The 19109-nt window shown below is 66.5% G+C and overlaps 1 protein-coding gene across 3 annotated transcripts in view; it reads right to left on the reverse strand.

The window, feature by feature from the left end:
• Positions 1-1152: 1152 nt before the first annotated feature.
• The window catches only part of PHF21B (PHD finger protein 21B), a 53521-nt gene continuing 35564 nt past the window's right edge, over positions 1153-19109 (reverse strand). For 2 of the 3 annotated variants that reach the window (XM_070051536.1, XM_070051533.1), the window contains exons 4-13: positions 17419-17745; positions 16606-16749; positions 11572-11623; positions 10885-10961; positions 8923-8977; positions 7362-7384; positions 6019-6177; positions 5183-5258; positions 4884-4987; positions 1153-2933 (exon numbers count right to left, since the gene is read on the reverse strand). In XM_070051536.1, coding sequence (XP_069907637.1) covers positions 2715-2933; positions 4884-4987; positions 5183-5258; positions 6019-6177; positions 7362-7384; positions 8923-8977; positions 10885-10961; positions 11572-11623; positions 16606-16749; positions 17419-17745 — 1236 coding nt within the window. In that variant the 3' untranslated portion in view covers positions 1153-2714. The remainder of the gene's footprint in view (positions 2934-4883; positions 4988-5182; positions 5259-6018; positions 6178-7361; positions 7385-8922; positions 8978-10884; positions 10962-11571; positions 11624-16605; positions 16750-17418; positions 17746-19109) is intronic. The other variant, XM_070051534.1, reaches the window with a different exon arrangement.

The following is a 19109-nucleotide window of genomic DNA, read 5'->3' on the forward strand; positions in this document are numbered from 1 at the left end:
AGGGCCTGCAGGGGCGGGGCGGGGGGCACACCCGGGAGGAGGGGGCAGCGCGGATGAGCGGGCTCCTACACGGCCTGCAGCTCCAAGAGAAGGCAGGTTTCTGGGGCAGCCCTGGCCTGCAGCGCCGGCATCCCACATGGGCGCCGGTTCAAGTCCTGGCTGCTCCACTTCCCATCCAGCTCCCTGCTCATCGCCCAGGAAGGTAGCAGAGAGGAACGCAGGCTCAAGTCCTTGGACCCCCGCACCCATGTGGGAGACCCTGGCTCCGGCCTGGCTCAGCCCCGGCTGCTGCAGCCATCTGGGGAGTGAATCAGCAGATAGCAGCACTCTCTCTCTCTCTCTCTCCCCCTGTAATTCTGCCTCTCAAATAATTTTTAGCAAAAAGAGAGCAAGACAGGTGCAGGGGCAGGGGCAGGAACCCACACGGGGGCAGTGGTGCCCTGGGGGGGCAGGTACAGCGGCTGGAAGCCCAGTGACCACGCGCGGCAGCTGAGGGCGAAGAGACAAGGTGGAGTCCACGCGGTTGCCCCACTCAGCGTCACCCGTGGGGCTGGCCGAGGGGGCCGGGAGGGGCGGCAGAGGTCAGGGCCCTGGCCTGGGGACTGCCAGCTTCTGGTGGCTGTAGTGCAGCAGCCCTGGGGGGCGGCAGAGGGCAAGGGGGGGCCGCGTCTCGTGGCCTGTCAGTCACTGCTGTTCCCAGTGTGCACAGGGGCACGGGGGCTGTCTGGGAGGGAGCCGGCGGGGGCGGGGAGGGGGTGTGGTGAGGGTGGCCAGAGCCCGCCCACAACCGAGAGATGGGGCTGCCCCTCCCACCCCTCAGGGCCTGTCTCTGACCCCACCCTCTCGCTGGGGCTGCAGCCAGGCCTGGGTCTGGGTGTGCTCTCCAAGCCCCTGTGGTGGTGGTGGTGTGGGGGGGTGCCGGGGAGTGGCAGTGGCAGGTGGCCGCAGCCTTGGGGCGGGGGGGCTCTGAGACGTCCCACCACCAATCCTGGCCTGAGAGGGAGGACCCGCGGGGAGGGCAGCGTGAGCACCCCTGTCCCCGCCCCCTCTCCTGAGGCAGGGCGGGGCCTCTCCAGTGCCCCCTCCCCGGCCATGCCAGCCCCCACCCCGGCCCCACAGAAGCGAGAACACAGGACCACACACGGCGTTGCAATCATCCATCAAGTTTAATGCTTCGTACAGAAGGAAACTACAGAGGCGTATGTAAGACAAACACTTCTCTCTATCGTCACTATCATCGGACGGTCCTCCCCGGTCCAGGCAAGCCCAGCTCCGGACACGTGGGCTGCTGCCCCCAGGGCCGGCCTCTCACACCCTCCCGTGACACTGAACGCAAACCCATTCGCGAAGAAGAGAAAGACAGCAGCGGACGTGGGACGTGGCCACGTGGACGCGGCAAGCCAGGCGGCACCCATCCGGCACCGCGTGACCCCACACAGGCCACCCTGCCCACCAATACAAGAATATAAAAATCTCGCTCAGCCGTGTGAACTGTAGTAAAATAGATCTGTATCGTACAGCACAGTTTCTCCCGGAGTCGTGAAATGGCAGGAGGGGTTCTGGCCAGCCCCCTCGCCCTGCACGTGTCCGCGTGCACGCGTGCGTGTGTGCGTGGCCATGGCCGCACGCGCACACGCGTGTTCAATGCAATTCGGCACCATGTGATACATGCTCGGGGCGGGAGCCCTGCGGCTCCTTGACACTTGTCTTGTGCTAAGTGGCTCGGGACCGAGCGGGCGGCAGGCGGGACGAGCCCGCACGGCCCAGCCGACACAGGAGCCGGTGCCCGAGCACCCGGGACCCTCGGCTCCCTGCTAACGAGGAGACGTCGAGAGGAGGGCACTCTCGCGTCTCCAAAGGCCAGGCTCTCCCCCAGACCACTGCCCCTCCTCCCCCCTCCCCCCACGCCCCCCTGCTTGCTCCAGGGAGACCCTCTGCGGCGGCCTCGAAGACCACCAGGAGCAGCCAGGGAGTCGGCGAGTGCCTTCTCCCACTGAACATCTCACAGTAAAAACGCCATACAAAAATGCAACGTGGTTTTCTTTTTTTTTGGCATAGTGTGTGTACCGGCAAGAAAGGTGCGGCCGCATCGGCACAGGTGTGGCCAACGGGGATGGGACGAGGCTCCTCCAGCCATCAGCCGAGCGGTCCGCCGGGAGGAGAAGCCCCCGGGCGCTGCCCAGTACAGGGGCCGCCCAGCACGGCTCAGAAACTCAGCGATGGAAGACGGGCCCGGCAGACTGCTGCCCGGGGCTGCAGGCACCGCCAGGCCAAGGCCTCAGCCGCATCCCCTGGGGAGCACGGGCCTCACGGTTTCAAGTGGAACAGCTGTAATCCTGAACCCTAATAATACTGACCGAAGGGGCCCGCGGGCTCTGCCCAGGCCAGGGAGGGCCTCGGAGGACCGCCCACTACCTCTACAACTCAGCTACGTCCCCTGCGGGACGGCGCCCTGGGCCGAGGGACCCCTCTCCCGCGGATGGGGACGGCTGGGCCCGGGCCCCTCACAGCCCCTCCTGGCTCCCGGGCGTCCCCTGGGGAGGCGAAGGGCGCAGAGGACTCCACCCCGCCCGTCTGGCTCTGAGAAACTTGCACAGCTTCCCCTCCCCCTCTCTCCCAGCCTCCGTCTACACTTGTTCCTGTCTGAATTAAGGCCGACAGCGCCCCCCGGTGGTGGCGGGAACAGGTCTCACAGCGCTCTGGGGGCCTGAGGGTCAGTTGTGGCCCTGGGGATGCTGTAGGGAGGAGTGCATGGCTGCCGCGGGGGGCTTGGTCCAGGGCCCGGCCAGCAGCGGGGCGGGGCTGGTGGTCGCCACGGCGACCTGGAGCAGCTGCTCGCCCTGGATCAGTCTCAGGAGGGCCCGGAGGCGGTCCAGGGACGACTGGGTGCCCCTCTGGCGGGCCAGCAGGCTCGTCTTAAGCTCCAGGCATTTCTGTCGTGGGAGAGGGGACGGAGAGGGGGTCTCAGAATCCACCTCTGGGGCATCCTGGGGCAGCCGCCCGCTCGGCGCTCCCCCAAAGCCCCCTCCTGCTCCACGGAGCCTGAAAGGAAGCAGGCAGCGGCAGAGCGAGTGAGGGCTGGGGCGCAGCGCACGGTGGGCGGGGACGTCCCCTAGGATGGCCGACGCTCCTGAGCCAGGCTGCTGCCTCTGTCCTCCTCCGCCTGCCTCGGATGGCCGACGCTTCTGAGCCGAGCCACCTCCTCGGCCCCCCTCCGCTGCCCCTGGGCCCACACTCCTAAGCCAGGCCTGCCCTCCTCTGTACCCCGCTGGGCCACGCTCTGCCAGGCCGCCTCCTCCACTCCCCTCTGCTGCCTGGCAGCAGCAGCGGTGAAGACCTCTGGCTTGCGGGCAGTGTGTGCGTGTGTGTGTGTGTGCACGTGTGTGTGTCTCTCCCCCCCCCACCCGCCCCCTCTGCTGTGTGGCACGTCCCTGGACTCGCGCAGCAAATGCTCGGGCTCAGAGGCTGCTTCTCGGGCTCCCAGACCCTCTTTCCGAATCTATGCGGACAGTCAGCTCAGAGCCTCTCCCCAGAGTACTGCAAGGATTTGGTGAGGAACTGCCTTTAAAGAGCGGCTTCAGGCCTGGCCCCGCCCTCACCACCACCACATTCATTGTCACCACCACATTCATTGTCACCACCATCACCATCAGTCATCACCACTACCATCATCACCAACACCATCATCACCACCACCATCATCACCAACACCATCACCACCACCATCATCACCATCACCGTCTGTGGTGGAATGAGACAGCCATGCCAAGATGGCTGCTGGCAACAGAAACTGCCTGGCAACAGGCCATGATTGGATGGCTTTGGAAACTGCCCAGCAACAGGCTGTGATTGGTTAGGGCATAGACCACCCCTTGACCGGATTGGCTTCCTTGGCTATATAAGCTGCTGTACCAACTGAAATAAACGAGTCTGTGGGCTGCTTGCCTCTGGCCTGCTTTCACCCCACTCCCGGGGTCTGTGTGGTGACTCCACACCTCTTGCCCTCACCACGCTCCTCCTCTCAGAATGAATCAACAGTAACAACCGTCACCATCACCATCACCACCATCACATCACCATCACCACCATCACCATCACATCACCATCACCATAACTTCACTATCACCACCATAACCACCATCTTCACCATAATTCACTACCATCACCTGTATCTCCACAATCATAACTCCACCATCATCAGCACCACCATCACCATTTCAGTCTTCACTACTGTCACTATCACCATCACCACCATCACATCACCGTCACCATCACCACTACCATCATCACTATCACCATCACCACCATCACCATCACCACTACCATCACCACCATCACCACCACCACCATGACATCACTGTCACCATCACCACCATCACCATCACCACCACTATCATCATCTTCACCATAATTCACTACCATCACCAATATCTCCACATCACCACCACCATTCTCACCTGGTCATCACCACCCTCTTCATCGCCCTGGCTCTCACCACCCTGTGTCCCACTGGACACGAGAGGAAACAGGTTCAGAGATGGGCAGGGCCTGGCCAAGGCCACAGAGCTGGGAAGGGGCAGAGCCAGGATGACTTGGTGGCCTGGCGTTTGCTGAGTCCCAGGGCCACAGCCCCACATCCAGACTGGCTGAGTGCTGCCTGCGGGGCCTCAGGAACGTCCATGGAGGTCCGGCTCCACAGCTCCACAGGCGGGCTCCAGGGGCAGCACCCGCCCACCCGGCTCCGGCTCCACAGCCTGGCTCTAGGGACAGTGCCCGCCCGCCCGGCTCCGGCTCCACAGCCGGGCTCCGGGGGCAGCGCCTGCCCGCCCAGCTCTGGCTCCACAGCCGGGCTCCAGGGGCAGCGCCCGCCCGCCCCGGCGCACCTTCACCGCCGACGCCAGCTGCCGGTCCCGCTCGCCCAGCTGCTGGTGCTCGCTCCGGAGCTCGCTGCCTCGCTGCAGCAGCTTCTGCTTCTCCTCTTCTTTCACTGGGACAGAGAAGGCGGGGCAGTGGCAGGAGGGCCGAGCCGAGGCCTGGCCTCGAGACGGGAAGTGCCCGGAGCCCCGTGTCCCGGTCCCTCTGCAGAGCTCAGGCCTGGGAGCGCCTGCACCCACCCAACTCCCAGAGGTCCCGAATGAGCCGAGGCCGGGGGGGAGGGGGGCGGCACCCAGGGACGCCTCACCTGTCTTGTGGGTGGCGCAGGAGTGCACGATGGCCAGCATCCCGGACCAGGGCACACCCTCATGTCTCTTTAAGGCCTAGGGGCAGATGGGGAGGTGAGCGAGTGGACAGGCCCTGGGATCGCTGGGGCCAGCCCGGCTGTGCCACCTCGGGGAAGGCATGCCCTCTCTGTGCCACGGTGACAGGGGCGGGGCCACTGCTGCCTCAGGGCCTCCACCAGGGACGACTTTCTGGGTCTCCCTCCCTGCTTGACCCAGGGTCCGCGGGATGTGGCTCAGACCCAAGGACTGACCCCTCGTCTCCTTCCCACGTCAGCGGCCTGACAGCAGCCACCCCTGAGAGGCAGGGGGCAAGCGGGGATGCCCGCCGTTGCACTGACGTGGGGAATGGACACCTGCTGCCCCTCGAAGGCCCTCAGGAAGCTGGGAGAGCCAGGCAGGCACAGTGCGGGCTGGCGGCTGCCACAAAGCCCAGGACTCTGGGAACCTACACCTCAGCAGCGTGTGCGGTCAGGACTGGGCACCACGTGTGGGGGCGGGGCAGGGGCCGGCCCAGGGCATCGCCGGTGCGCTGCCCACAGCTCTGCACACACGGCCGAGTGCCCGCTGCCGAGCGGGCCAAACTCCGTGTGCAAAGAATCACTTCCCATGATTCCCGGGGGCAGCCCGGGCGTGTCCACCTCTGTTCTCGTGAGGGGGCCTTTGCCCATACTTGGGTTAGCTTCTAGGAGCCCCTGAAGCAGGATCCGGGGTGTATGGCCCCAGACGCCCAACGTGCTAAGGTCGGGGACACCTGTTCACGCCCTCCCTGAGGGTGGCGCTGGGGGAGGGGCCGTACCTTCTGCTGGCACTTGGGGCATAGCCACACCCCCTTGGGCGGTGTCTTGAGGGGCGGATCGAGGCAGCCGAGGTGGTAGGCGCAGGGGCAGGTGCCGCAGGGCTGCAGGCCAGCCCCGCGCTTGCAGGCCGCGCAGCGTTCATCGTGGGTGATCTCGCTCTGAAAGAGAGGGCGGGGCCAGCTCAGCAGACCCAGGGAGGGCGAGGGGCGGGCCTGGTACGGCTCTCGCCCCTCCCCCCAGCTTTCCCTGCCCGAACAGGACTCTGGGCGAGGGTGGCAGTGAAGGGGGTCCCACTGCGGCCTGGGGAGGTCCCCCTCGGGGTTTGTATGGGACCGGAGACCTGTATCCCAGGAGCAGGGTGTGGCCACGGCTGACATCTTCCCGGGGGCACTGCCGTGGAGGGAGGGGCTGTGGCCGGACAGGAGCCTGGGCTCCTGGACGCCCTGGCGAGTGACCACAAGCCTCGGACTCCACTCCTGGATATAGGCTGACGCCAAGTGCTCCGTGTGCCCCAGCCCAGGCAGGTGCATGAGGCTGGTGGTGAGCCAAGGCCTTTGTGGTCAGTGGGCAGCACTGCCCAGGACAGGGACTGCGAGGGGGGGGGGCTCAGATGCCATCTGACCCTGCTCCTTGTCGTCCACCGACCTCAAAGCCGCCGAGACCGCAGGGCCTCCATCCGCGATGGCCGTGCCACGGGGCACTGCACACCAGATGTCCCTGAAGGCGGCAAGGCCCCCGCAACCCCCCCCCCCATTTCAGTGCACATGTCCAGGGAGGGTGGGGTGTCTGCCGGGGCCACATGGCGTGCTAGAGGCGGAGCCGGGAGTGGCACTGGTCACTGGCTCAAAGCCAAGCCTCCCCCATCAACCTGGGAACCATGGCCTCTGTGAGGGTGGGGCTCAGGCTGGAGGTATCTCCCGTCCCCGCCCTGGCTGGACACGAGTGTCTGTGGACACACTGCCAGGCTGGCCGATACACATGTGGCTGACAACACAGCCTACTGCTTCTCAGCAGTGGTGTGGCCATCACACACACAGGATCTAGAAAATTCCTCTAGAATTAAGTCAGACATTTAGGAAGGAAACCTCTGAGGCCATGTCTGCGAAGGAGGCTGCACTGGCCAGGGGCGTGGTGTGGGGGAAAATGGGAATGTGGGTGTGTGCGGCGAGACCCGGCAGGGTGGGCAGCAGAGGACCAGAGAGGGCCAGCTCTGCGGGGCAGGGGCCAGCTGCCACCCAGCCTCCCCTGCTGCCAGGGCCCTCTGTGGTCCCCAGCACCCCCGCACCTCAGGACTGGGCAGGGAGACCCCACCCCCAGGGTGCAGACGCGAGGGGACACGTACCTTCCAGCAGGGGTCCTCGTTGGCTAGCACAAGGAAGAAGGGCGGACAGCGTTAGTGGCACGGGAGCAGTGACCCAGGGCTGGGACCCAGCAGGGCTGGGGTGGCGGGGGTCTGCCCCAGGGCATGCTGGGAGCAGCAGAGGCCCAAGGCTGTCTGGTTTTCACACAAGGGCGGGATGTGCAGCCCCTGGACACTGGGTCTCGCGCCAGGCCGGGGCCAGGAGGTGGCCTCAGCAACAAGCCAGGGCGCTGCCCGTCCCAGGACCAGGGCCCTCGGTGGGAACCGAGGCTCCCAGAGCCCTCAAAGCAACTCCGTGTTGTCTCAGCTGCAAACCACTCTCATCCTAGTGAGTGCAAATGGCTTCCCCTGACGCACCTGTCAGTTACGCCCCCGGGGGAAGAACCGGCCCTGGGAGCCAGCCCTCAGGGTTCACAGTCCTGCCCTGATCACCCCACATGCCCCCGGGGGGAAGAACCGGCCCTGGGAGCCAGCCCTCACGGTTAGCAGAGTCCCGCCCTGATCACCCCACACACGCCCCCGGGGGAAGAACCGGCCCTGGGAGCCAGCCCTCAGGGTTCACAGAGTCCTGCCCTGATCACCCCACACATCAACGTCCCAGCTCCGAGGAGCAGGCAGTCATGGGCCCATTCTATAGGTCAGCGCACTGAGGCCCAGGGGAGGCGTCACACATTGAGCACAAGGAATCCAAAGACACAGATGGTCACTTCCTGCCTGGAGGACAGCTTCTGCTTTCCTAAAAGAAGCGGCAGGTGACTTCCTGCCGCTGGATGTGTGTGGATGTGGGCCCCCCACACCCTGCAAGGGGCCAGGCTGGCATGGGAGGGCGGGACCTGTGCGGACTCAGGTAACGGCCGCAGGCCCGGTCCAGCCAGAGCGGGGCGGGGGGGGGGGTTGCCAAAGGCCTGGCCCAGTGGCCTGGGGTCCACAGGGACCCAGAGGCAGAGCTGGGCTCTCTTGATGCCCAGAGCAGCACAGGATGGTGGCCAAGGTGCGGATTAGAGCCCCCAGCCCCGCGGGGGAGGGGTCTGAGCAGCCTGCAGCCGGGCAGGACCATGAGGGAGCCCAGGCCAGGACCTGCCCCGGGCCACACACAGCCCTGGGCCAGGGGCGATGTGAGCGCCGGACGGACTGAGAGGTGTGCGGCCCCCAGCCCCGTGGGAGGCAGGTCCCACCGCAGCAGCCGTGGCCATCACGGGGCCTGGTTCTCCACTCGGAGTGAGGGGACAGCCTGGAGCCCTGGGTCCCCGCCTTCCACGTGACAGGGGCGGAGTCCCCAGCTCAGAGCTGCCCTATCGGCCCTGCCCTTCCCAAAGCCTCCAGGACAGAGGCCGGGCCGGGCCTCAGGGCCTTGGTAACCGCACAGCGATGCCCGCCAGGAAGCTGCTGAGGTCTGTGCCGTGGATGGGGCCAGGCTCGGGCACTCGGGTCTGTGGCCACCAGACAAAGACCGGCCAAAGCCAAGGGCCCAGACCAAGACCGGCCAAAGCCAAGGGCCCAGGGCAGGTCGGGCAGAAGCCGCACGGCCGCGGCTGGCACTTACCTCTCGCGGTGAGGAAGAGGGAGCTGTGCAGGTAGCTGGGGGCCAGCCGTTTCCTCTGCAGGGACAGAAGAGCAGACAGCGCTGATCCACCAGCCCCGCCCCCCCGGCCTGGGACCCACCCCCCCCCCCGGGGCTCTGCTCCACAGCCATGTCCCCCCTCAGCCTGGAACCCACCCAGGGTGCTGCTCCACAGCCACGCCCCCCTCGGCCCAGGACCCACCCCCCAGGGCTCTGCTCCACCAGCCACGCCCCCCTCGGCCAGGGACCCACCCCCCAGGGCTCTGCTCCACCAGCCACGCCCCCCTCAGCCCGGGGACCCACCCCCCAGGGCTCTGCTCCACCAGCCACGCCCCCCCCCCACCTGGGACCCATCCACACGGCAGGGGGAGTCCCCTCCAGGGGTGAACCCTGGGGGCACGGAGGACGAGGGGCAGGGAGGGGGCGCTGGCCAAGGCCGTTCCCCACGGGAGGCCAGGGGCTCCCAGCTCTGCTCCCCAGAGGGGCTCATCGGCTGCAGGCTGGCACCGGCTCAGCACCGTCTCCCGGATAGTTTGCTCCACTGGCTCCAGGGTCAGGTGGGGCAAGGAGAGGCCGTGTTTGGCTCCCCCAATCCTGCAGACTCAGATGCAGGTTCTGGTACATTCCAGAAAGGGGGGGCTTTAGTCCCGGCTTCTGCAACCCCACGGTCCACACCCATGTAGAGGCTAGTGGTAGGGCCACAACTTTGGCTGTGGTGAGAAGGTTCTAGAACCATGGGACTGGTTCTAAAACCCATCTCTCTCAATGTGGCCAGGCCGCTCAGGGCCAAGGGAAGGGTATGTGGGTTCACGGCCCTGGGGGTGTGGAAGTGACTCCTGGTTTGCTACCGAGCCCACAGCCTGGGGGACCAGGTCTGGGTTCTGTCCACACAGCACGAAGACAGCAATGGAGACAGGGCCCTCAGTTCGGGGGACAGGCCGCTTCCTGGGACAGAATTCTCCGGGAGGGTCCCAGTGCCCGGGGGCGGGGCCTGCAGGGGAAGGCTCTCCCCACACCCAGGCCAATCACGGGGCCAGGACGGACAGGGGTTCCGACAGCCCCCCGCCCCACCCCCCGCTGGAGTTCAAGTCCACAAGATCCTGATTCAGGACAACCGGCCTGGACGGACCCACGGCCCTGCCTCCCACCCTCGGGAGTGGGGCCAGACGTGCCGTGTGCTGGCCTCTGTGTGCCACGCCCTTTCTCTCGGGACAGCGCCCTGGAGGCCCCCAAAGGCCTCCAGCCCGAGGGAGGAGCCCAGGCCGCGGGCTCTGAGGCAGCCCGAGCCCCTGCTGACCGCCGGCCAGCAGACCTTGACGTAGGTTTCATAGTGGACTCAGCTCCCTGGGCACGTGCTCCCGGCCCGGGTCGCACACCTGGGCTCCGGGACAGCCCGGCCAGAGGCACCACCCAGGGCAGCCGCGGAGACACGGGCTCTGTCTACGTCGGGATGGGCCCTGGACAGGGAGGCAATTTCTTGCCCTGGCTGCTCACCTGTGTGATGCCTGTCCTACCTGTCTAGAGCCATATGGAGGCCACACCGCCCACCAGGGCCCCTGGGGACACGGGAGGGAGTAGCGCCTGCGGCGGGAACACGCTGTCCCCACGCGTGACCGCTGGCACACACAGGTGGGCCCCGGGCTCCGGGTTAAGTGATAGAGATCCGAGGGGCTTCTGCCAGAGTCTTGGCGGCTCTTCCCCTCCCCTCCCCCTCCCCGCGCCGGATCACGCAGGAGGAAAGCCAAGCGGGCAGGTGCTCTCGGCACCAGGCTCCCGGCGCCGGCCCTGCGGCAGCACAACGGGCACCCTCACCTCCTGCTCCGTCTCCCACTCGGGGGCTCTCGCCGCACGAGGCCAAGACAGGGACGGGGTTTACAGCTGCCCAACCCCACTTCCGGGGAGCGGGGAGGGAGGCCCCAGGCGCCGCCCCCCGTGGGCCCCCACCTCTGTCTCCAGGAGGCCGCTGTAGGCGGGGTTGGCCGTGCTCCTCCGCTTGCGCTCCTGCCGCTTGCTCTGGATTTCTGCAAAGGCACAGACAGCGGCTCCTGGACCCTCCTGTCCAGGGCGCCCCTTGCTCACCAAGCCCCAGGCGCTGGCACCCCGTCCCGGGGAGGCCTCCGACGGCCGGGCAGCCTCCGGGACAGCTCCAGCTGCACGCAGATCGGAGGGAGAATGACCGCGCTCAGCACAGAGCCCGCCTGTCGCCTGGCTCACGGCCATCTCTGGGACCCTCGGGGCCGCAGCGCCCACTGGCCAGATGCTGGCCGCAGAGCGAGCCTCCCGGCCGCCCAGGTGGCCTCCGCCCGCAGGTCACCTCCACCAAGACCCGCGGCGGGACCGGCTCTGTGCACCTGAGGGGTTTCTCCTCTCGCTCCTGCCTTTGCTCCGACTGCCAGGCTTCCGCTACCTGCGGCTGTTTTCGCCTTCTTTTCTAACCTCTGGTTTTTCCCAAGCCTTTCCCACGCCTCTCACTGCTCCCTGGAAGGGACCAGACCCTCTGTGGAAGCAGCCAGGGTCCAAAGAAAGGTTTAGGATGATCCCACCCAACCTGGAGCATCGCGAACCAGCTGTCTCCACCGGGTGCCGTCCGCACCGCCCGCCAGCCCAGCCCGCCGCCGGCAGGAGCCTCACCTTCCAGGTGTTCCGTGGTGACCAGGCCCAGAGCTACCATGAAGGCGATTTTCTGAAGGGAAGACAGAGAGAATGAACGCGGCCTTCCGCTGCTCACGGCCCCACAGCTCCAGCCCGGAGACCCGGGAGGCCGGGAGGCGGCGGCTCACCCGGCTCAGCTGAAGCGCCCTTGAATCCTAATTGAAAACCAAGCATCGCCACACAGTGGAAGGCGGGGGCCCTATTAGGGCGCAGCCTGTGCGCACCGACACAGGGCTAGCGACACAGCTGGAGGCCTCAGCCGGCTGCACGGGCTCGGGTCCAGCTGCAGCCTGGTGGCGCCTGGTTACACATCCCAGGTGGACGGGGCAGAGTCCTGAGCAGCTGGCCCGTGTCAGTGGCCTTACCTGGGAGCACAGTAGGGAGGTGGAGCCCACGCCCTGCCCTGTGCCACAGCCCCTCCCCGCCTGCCCCCTCACTCACTGGCCTCTGGGGACCAAACAGCCAACTGCAGCCACGTTATAGCCAGACTCAGGTCCCACAGGCCCTCAGGGAAATTCCTTTTTAAAGATTTATTTATTCATTTGTTTGAGAGGCAGAGTTAGACAGACAGAGGGAGACAGAGAGAGAGGTTCCCATCCGCTGGTTCACTCCCCCAATGGCTGCAACCAGTCCGAAGCCAGGAGCCCAAGCCAGCTCAGCCATGACACCACAGCGCCGGCCCCAGCGGTGATTCAGGGTTCGCTCTTCCTAAGCTTACTGCAGGATATCAGACTTCTTGGTTGTAGTGAGTGTTCTTATTCTATTCTTTTTAAAAAAGATTTATTTATTTATTTGAAAGTCAATAACATAGAGAGAGGAGAGGCAGAGAGAGAGAGAGAGAGAAAGAGAGGTCTTCCATCTGCTGGTTCATTCCCCAGATGGCCGCAATGGCTGGAGCTGCGCCAATCCAAAGCCAGAAGCCAGGAGCTTCTTCCGGGTCTCCCACATGGGTGCAGTGGCCCAAGCACTTGGGCCATCCTCCACTGCTTTCCCAGGCCACAGCAGAGAGCTGGATCAGAAGTGGAGCAGCCGGGACTAGAACCAGCGTCCATGTGGGATGCCGGCACTGCAGGTGCCAGCTTTACCTGCTACACCACAGCTGGCCCCCGCGTGGTTCTCATAATGGTGGTCCCGAGTGGTAGAACTCCAACTCTGCCTTCCCATTTCAAAGCTGCCTCGATTTAAGCCGGTATGAAGCCCTGCGCTGGCGGCTGCTTCCCTTGGCAGCCACAGTCAGGCCTGCTGTGTCGGCTCCTGCGGCTGCCGGGGCCCGGCATGGCTCAGCTCCCGGTGTGAGGCCTCCCCGCTCTGTCCCCAGCAGGACGCAGGGCTGCCTGACGATGGCGCCTACTTTGGATCCCGCAAAACAGACACCCTTCAACCCACGCCCCCCCACCTGCTCTCTCCCAGGACCCCAGCTCCCCTCCCCAGGCCCCTCCGCTTCCAGAGGGTCCCGAGAGCTGGGGGTTGCAGAAGCTGCAGCCCCACCCTGAGGCGCTTTCCTGCGTGTGTCTCCACCCCGGCGCTGCGCACGCCCCGCGGGTGCTGCTCCCGTCGCCAGCTTCTCACCGCTGCAGCTGCACATTTTCCTAACTCCCCCGGCCGTACGCGCCCGTGTTTTCCGATTCCTTATTCGCCATATCTGTCTACAGGACCCTCCTTTCCCTCCAACTCCGCCCAGCAGAGCACCCGGCACCCGGCACAGCACCAACCCCGCCCCGCACCGGTCCAGCGCCCGGTGCCGGTGCCGATGGTGCTGCGCGCCGCCCTGGCTATCAGGCTCGCAGGCTGAAGGACTCCGCCCGCACAACCGCCCCGTGCAGCTGCGGCCGAAAGTGCAGGCTGCAGCGCATCCCCCATGCCCTGGCCTGATCCAGAACGGGGAGCCAGAGTGCCCGGGCGCTGCTCCCCGTGGTGGCTGCTTTGGGGACCGCGTGAGGATCGCGTGTCCTTGCGACACCTCAAGTGGGCGCTGTCACCACAGCGCCCGAAGCTGTAGCTCCCTTTGCCCTCCCAGGGTCAGCCCCAGGCTCGGGTGACCCGCGTCCCAGACAGCAGAGCGTCCCAGCCACGAGGGGCCCTGCCTGCACCTGCGCACCACAAGCTGCAGCCCCGCCCCGCCCCCACCCCGCCCCCACCTTTCCACTCCAAGTGGTTTCCTGGGGGCCCGTTCTGTGTCCTTTTTTGTGGCTAGGAGGCTCCTGGGGCGGCACAGGCCACGGATGTCAGGCGCGGGGCTGGGCTCAGGAGCTCAAGGTCCAGCCGGGACCTTGGGCAGGTCACCTGCTGCTCTGCGCATCCTGAGACAGCTATGACCCGTGTGGCGGTGCAGCTGTGACAGGATAGCGAGGACAGACCCCGGCTTCCCCGCGGTGGCCCGGACGAGCCGACGGCAGGTGTCCTCGGGGAACGAGCAGCACATCCCAGACACACAGGAAGAAGACGAACAGGAACAGGTCCTCCATGGACGTCGTGGCCCGGGTCCCGGGGAGCGCAACTGGCAGGTGGGACCAGCACGGTCACCGACATCCATCCCGACTGCAGGGAGTGGGAGGAACGAGGGGACGCACAGGGCAGGAACGCCTGATGGCGCCAGTGAGGTCCGCAGGTCAGAGGCCCATGCCAGTGCCAGGGGCGAGTCGCAGACCGGGCTGTGAGCTCCCTGGTGGCCACAGCAAAGAGGGACGTGGGGCCAGAAGTAATACCCCAGGGGTCCCTGGATCCTCTGCCACCCCTTGGAGGCGCAGGGGGCCCTGGTGGGGGTCGGGGGCAGCTTTGCGGCCCCCTGGGAAGCCTAGCCGTGGGGTTCCCTTGCACCCATCATCTTCATCTGCAGGAAAAGCCAAGACACGTGAGAGAGGACATCAAGGAAGGAGGGGACCCCGGGGGAGCAGCCAGTCCTTGCTGACTGTCCTGCGCAGTCCCACTCTGGCCCCAAGCTCACCCATCGGGGACACGGGCAGGGCCGCCTCCCAGCCCCGAGGCAGCACAGTGCAGACAGGGCCGGGGGAGGCGCCCGCTCCCAGGTCACTGCTGCTGGGCTTCGGCGTACCCACACGCACTGCAGGCCTATGGGAATCACCAGTGCACCGGCTGCCCCGAGGGGCCGGCTCTGGCCACGCCCACACCCTGCTTGGCCGCATGCACTGGGGCCAAGAGCCACTGGCAAATCTGCCATCCCGTCTGCCACGGCTCTGCCACCGCCTCACCGACCCCGGGCCACGTGCACATCCCCCACAGAGTCCGTGCCCCCTGGGCTCCCCGAGCTGCTCTGGCTCCCAGACACCCCCCCACCCCCCGTACAACTCTGCTTAGTCTCCACATAACCTCTGCCGGGGTCTTCACACCAGGACGCGCTCACTGCCCGGTTCCAGTTAGGTCACCGCCCGCACGCAGGCTGATCCCGCAGTCTGACATCACGCACACTGGCGGACGGAGACTCCACCCCTAAACCCGCCCCATCCTTGAGGCTGCGGCACAGCCTGGGGAGGCCGCAGAGGGCTCGAGGGAACCTCGGGCTGCAGGCCGAGACACAGCCTCACCACACACGCAGTAGGCGCTCAGGTGCTGCCACACTGAGCCTGCTGGCACAGGGCGGACTGGGTTCACGCCGAGGCCTCCTTTAGCCTCTGGCTTTGCCGGCATTCGGGACACGTCAGAGGACCCCACGGCTCCCCGTCACCCAGGGGACACAGCTCTGTCTCCGCTGTCCGGCCTCCCAGGGCCAGGTTCTGCCTCTGCCTTAGCCCCACATCCTCACGCCCACACGGCCCTGCAGCCCTGAACGTGCTGAGTTCCCCCACGTCCCTCCCGCCCACGTGGTCCCTGCCAACCAGCACGCCACCTGCCGCCGCTCCCACATTGTGCCCACTGCCAGGTCTCTGCTGCTCTGCAAAGCCTGCGTCCACCTTCCAGACACGGGGCTTTCCCCGGCTCCCCCCACCCCGTCCCTCCCCGGCTCTCTTCCTGGCTCCCTCCCCTCCCCGGCTCCCCCCCCCCTGCCCGGCTCCCTCCCCGGCTCCCCCCCACTTCCCATCCCTCCCCGGCTCCCACCACCACCACCCCCCCCCCCGTCCCTCCCCAGCTCCCTCCCGGGCTCCCTCCTCCTCCCCCCACCCCATCCCTCCCCCGTCCCTGGCTCCCTCCTCAGCTCCCTCCTCTGCTCCCTCCCCAGCTGCTCCGATGGCACCCAACATTGCCTGACCCGCCCCAGAGCCCTCAGCAGCCATGCGCAGCCCTCGGCAGCCATGTGCGGCCCTGCCAGGGGAAGGTGCGCCCTCAGGGTGGAGACCACGGATGCCCCCGCCCCTCTAATGTCAGCGCAGCCTGAGGAGCCCAGAGGGGCTGCTTGGTCCTGCTGGGGACGGCCAGGGCAGGGCAGCTGGAGGGGCCTTGTGTGAACAGAACCTCAGCTGAACAAGGGCTCAGCAGGCAGAGGACGAGGACCAGGTAGGAGGCGTCGCACGGACGAAGGCACAGAGGGCAGAGGCAGGCGGCTGCTGCCCCAGGGCGGCTGCGCATGAAAACCCCAGGCCACACCTGTCACCCGCTCTGGCCACTCACAGACAGGGGCCGAGGATCCACTGCGGCCTCCTTCCCCTCCGGGAGTCAGGGGCTGCCGTCAGCCGGGCGTTAGAGCGGCTCAGTGAAGAGCCTTGTTTTTTAATGCCGTCATCCGAGAGGGCAGAGCGACAGAGCGACATCTCCCACCCACTGGGTCACTCCCCAAAGGCCCACAGCAGCTGGGGCTGGGCTGCAACAGGAACCAGGAACCCAAGCCAGGTCTCCCCCGTGGGTGGCAGGGACCCAAGTAGGGGCCCAGGGCTGAGCTGCCTCCAGTCACCACTGGGGGCAGCGCAGGGCACTCAGCCTGGGGCCAGGACCACTGCGACCACTGCCCCACGCTGTCACCCCGCCACGCCACCCCGCCGCCAAGACCCGGCCTCTCAGGACCGCCCCGCAGGCAGCCAGCCCAGCTCCGCACAGTGGCTCCAGGCTGGGCCCTCACCCTACCTCGGGGTCCTCCTGGCTCGAGGGCCCGTCTTCCGCCTTCCTCCTGCCGGCCTGAGCTCCCTGAGACGGCGGCTCCTCCGGGGGCGGCCGCGACCCCGCCGAGCTCTCGGGCCGCGTCTGCACCTGCGGCTGGAGGATGATGACCTGGAAAAGGGGCAGGGGGCTGGGGGGGTTTCCAGTCCCGCCCGACCGCCTCCCACCGCACAGCATCCCCACCCATAACACCTTGGCAGTAACTGTGGGAGGGGCCCACAGCAAGGACTCCAGCAGAGGGTCCCTGTGCCCCAGCTCACGTCCAGGTAAACTGAGGCTGAGAGCCCAGCCGCACTCCCTGCCCGAGGCCATGGGGTTAGGGACGGGGTGGGGGCGGGGGCTCTCGCTGGGCCATCTGGCTGCACGGCTGACCCCTCCCCACCTGAAGTAGCTGAGCCACTGCGGGGGGTGCAGGTGGGCACCACAACCTGCTTTGTTTTTCTCTCTCTGCCCAGGGGGCCCCACCAAGACCACCAGGGTCAAGGCAGGAGGAGGTGGGCTCCAGACCTATCCCACCCCCACCCCTGTCCTGGCCGGCGCCCACCACCTGCATCACATCGCCACCTGTTCACACGCCACTCACGCACCTGCTCACCTCTCCCCCCACTCCGGCACTGGTCCACAGGTCCTCGGGTCACTCGTCCCTCCCGCGGCCATCCCTCCAGCAACCATCCGCTCACCTGCTTCCACCTCCCCTACCCGTGCGGCCACTGGTCCGCGTCCCTGCTGGACGACCCCCTGGGCCCGCCCTGCGCCATGCACCGGCCGGCGGGCACTCACCTTGCTGTCGGCACTGATGAGGAGGGGCTGCACTTTGATGCTGTCGCTGACCACGGACACAGCGGTGCTGGGGGCGGTGGAGATGATGGCGTAGGCCACCCCGGCACTGCTCAGGGGCGAGGTGATGGTGGCGGGCTGGGCGAGGGCCTGGGGCTGGCTGCCGGGCGTTGGCACATGGCTGACGGTGTTGTTGGCGGTGGGCAGGGCGGGGCTGGGGTTCTTGACGCTGACCGCGGTGGCCTTCTGGAAGGCTGGGGGCTGCTTGGGGGGCCGGTCCCGGCCCGGGGCGATGGGGAGGCTGTCTGGAATCAGAGTCTTTGGCCTAACCTGGAGGAAGGGGCAGGTGCACGGTCAGACACACGGACGCAGGCGGAGGGGCCTGGCTCAGAGCCTTCCCTCTGTGGGAGGCGATGGGGTGGCACTAGGAAGGCCAGTGACCCACCCGGGGTCGCCCAGAGGGCAGGCGAGACCTGGACTAGACGGCTAAAGGCAGCAGCGGAGGGATGGGCCAGAGGGTGTGGCCCTTGGGCAGAAGCTGGCAGGAGCCGTGGGGACTCCAGGGCCCAGCCCAGCTCTGCTTCTTGCCCGCTGGGACCCCTGAACACCAAGGGGCTGGCGGGGCTGTGGTTCCACTCCCAGGAGTCCACGCACACCTGGCAGGGTTCAGGCCAGGCAGGGACGGGCTGACCAGGGCCAGTCCTGGCTCCCTCGGGACACAGCAGGATGCCCTGGGCCCAGCTCCCTCGTTGGTGCCCTGCTGATGGGACACCCCCGCGGCCCCCGCGCAGCCCCTGAGGGACAACTCGCCCCTCGCAGGACGCCAAGTCAGCCCTGGGACGTCCTCGCTGGTGTAACTTGTTAAAAAGATCTATTTATTGGCAAGGCAGAGTAAGAGAGAGAAAGAGAGAGAGAGAGAGAGATCTTCCATCCCCTGGTTCACTCCTCAAGTGCTCCGGGCTGGGCCAGGCCGAAGCCAGGAGCCAGAAACCATCCAGGTCCCCCACGTGGGTGCAGGGTCCGTCCTCCGCTGCCTCCCAGGCACGTTAGCAGGGAGCTGGGCGGGAAGTGGAGCAGCCGGGGCTCAGTCCAGGCTGCCAGTGCCAAAGGCAGAGGCTTAACTCGCCGCGTCCCAGTGTGGGCCTGGGCGCTGCCTTCTCAGGGCTCACGGGAGGAAGCTGCTTTGCCTTCTCATCCTGAACACCCCTACCATGAGCCACAGAGGATGAGGGACTGGGTATGGTGTACACAGCAGGCGCCGAGCCACGGAGAATGAGGGATTAGATATGGTGTACACAGCAGGCGCCGAGCCATGGAGGATGAGGGATTGGGTATGGTGTACACCGCAGGCGCCGAGCCATGGAGAATGAGGGACTGGGTATTGTGTACACAGCAGGCGCCCAGCAAAGCTGAGCCATGGAGGATGAGGGATTGGGTATGGTGTACACAGCAGGCGCCAAGCCATGGAGAATGAGGGACTGGGTATGGTGTACACACCAGGCGCCAACCCATGGAGAATGAGGGATTAGATATGGTGTACACAGCAGGAGCCGAGCCATGGAGAATGAGGGACTGGGTATGGTGTACACAGCAGGCGCCCAGCAAAGCTGAGCCATGGAGGATGAGGGACTGCGTATGGTGTACACAGCAGGCGCCCAGCAAAGCTGAGCCATGGAGAATGAGGGATTGGGTAT

The sequence above is a fragment of the Oryctolagus cuniculus genome, chromosome 11, assembly GCF_964237555.1.
Source record: "Oryctolagus cuniculus chromosome 11, mOryCun1.1, whole genome shotgun sequence".
NCBI lineage: Eukaryota > Metazoa > Chordata > Mammalia > Lagomorpha > Leporidae > Oryctolagus > Oryctolagus cuniculus.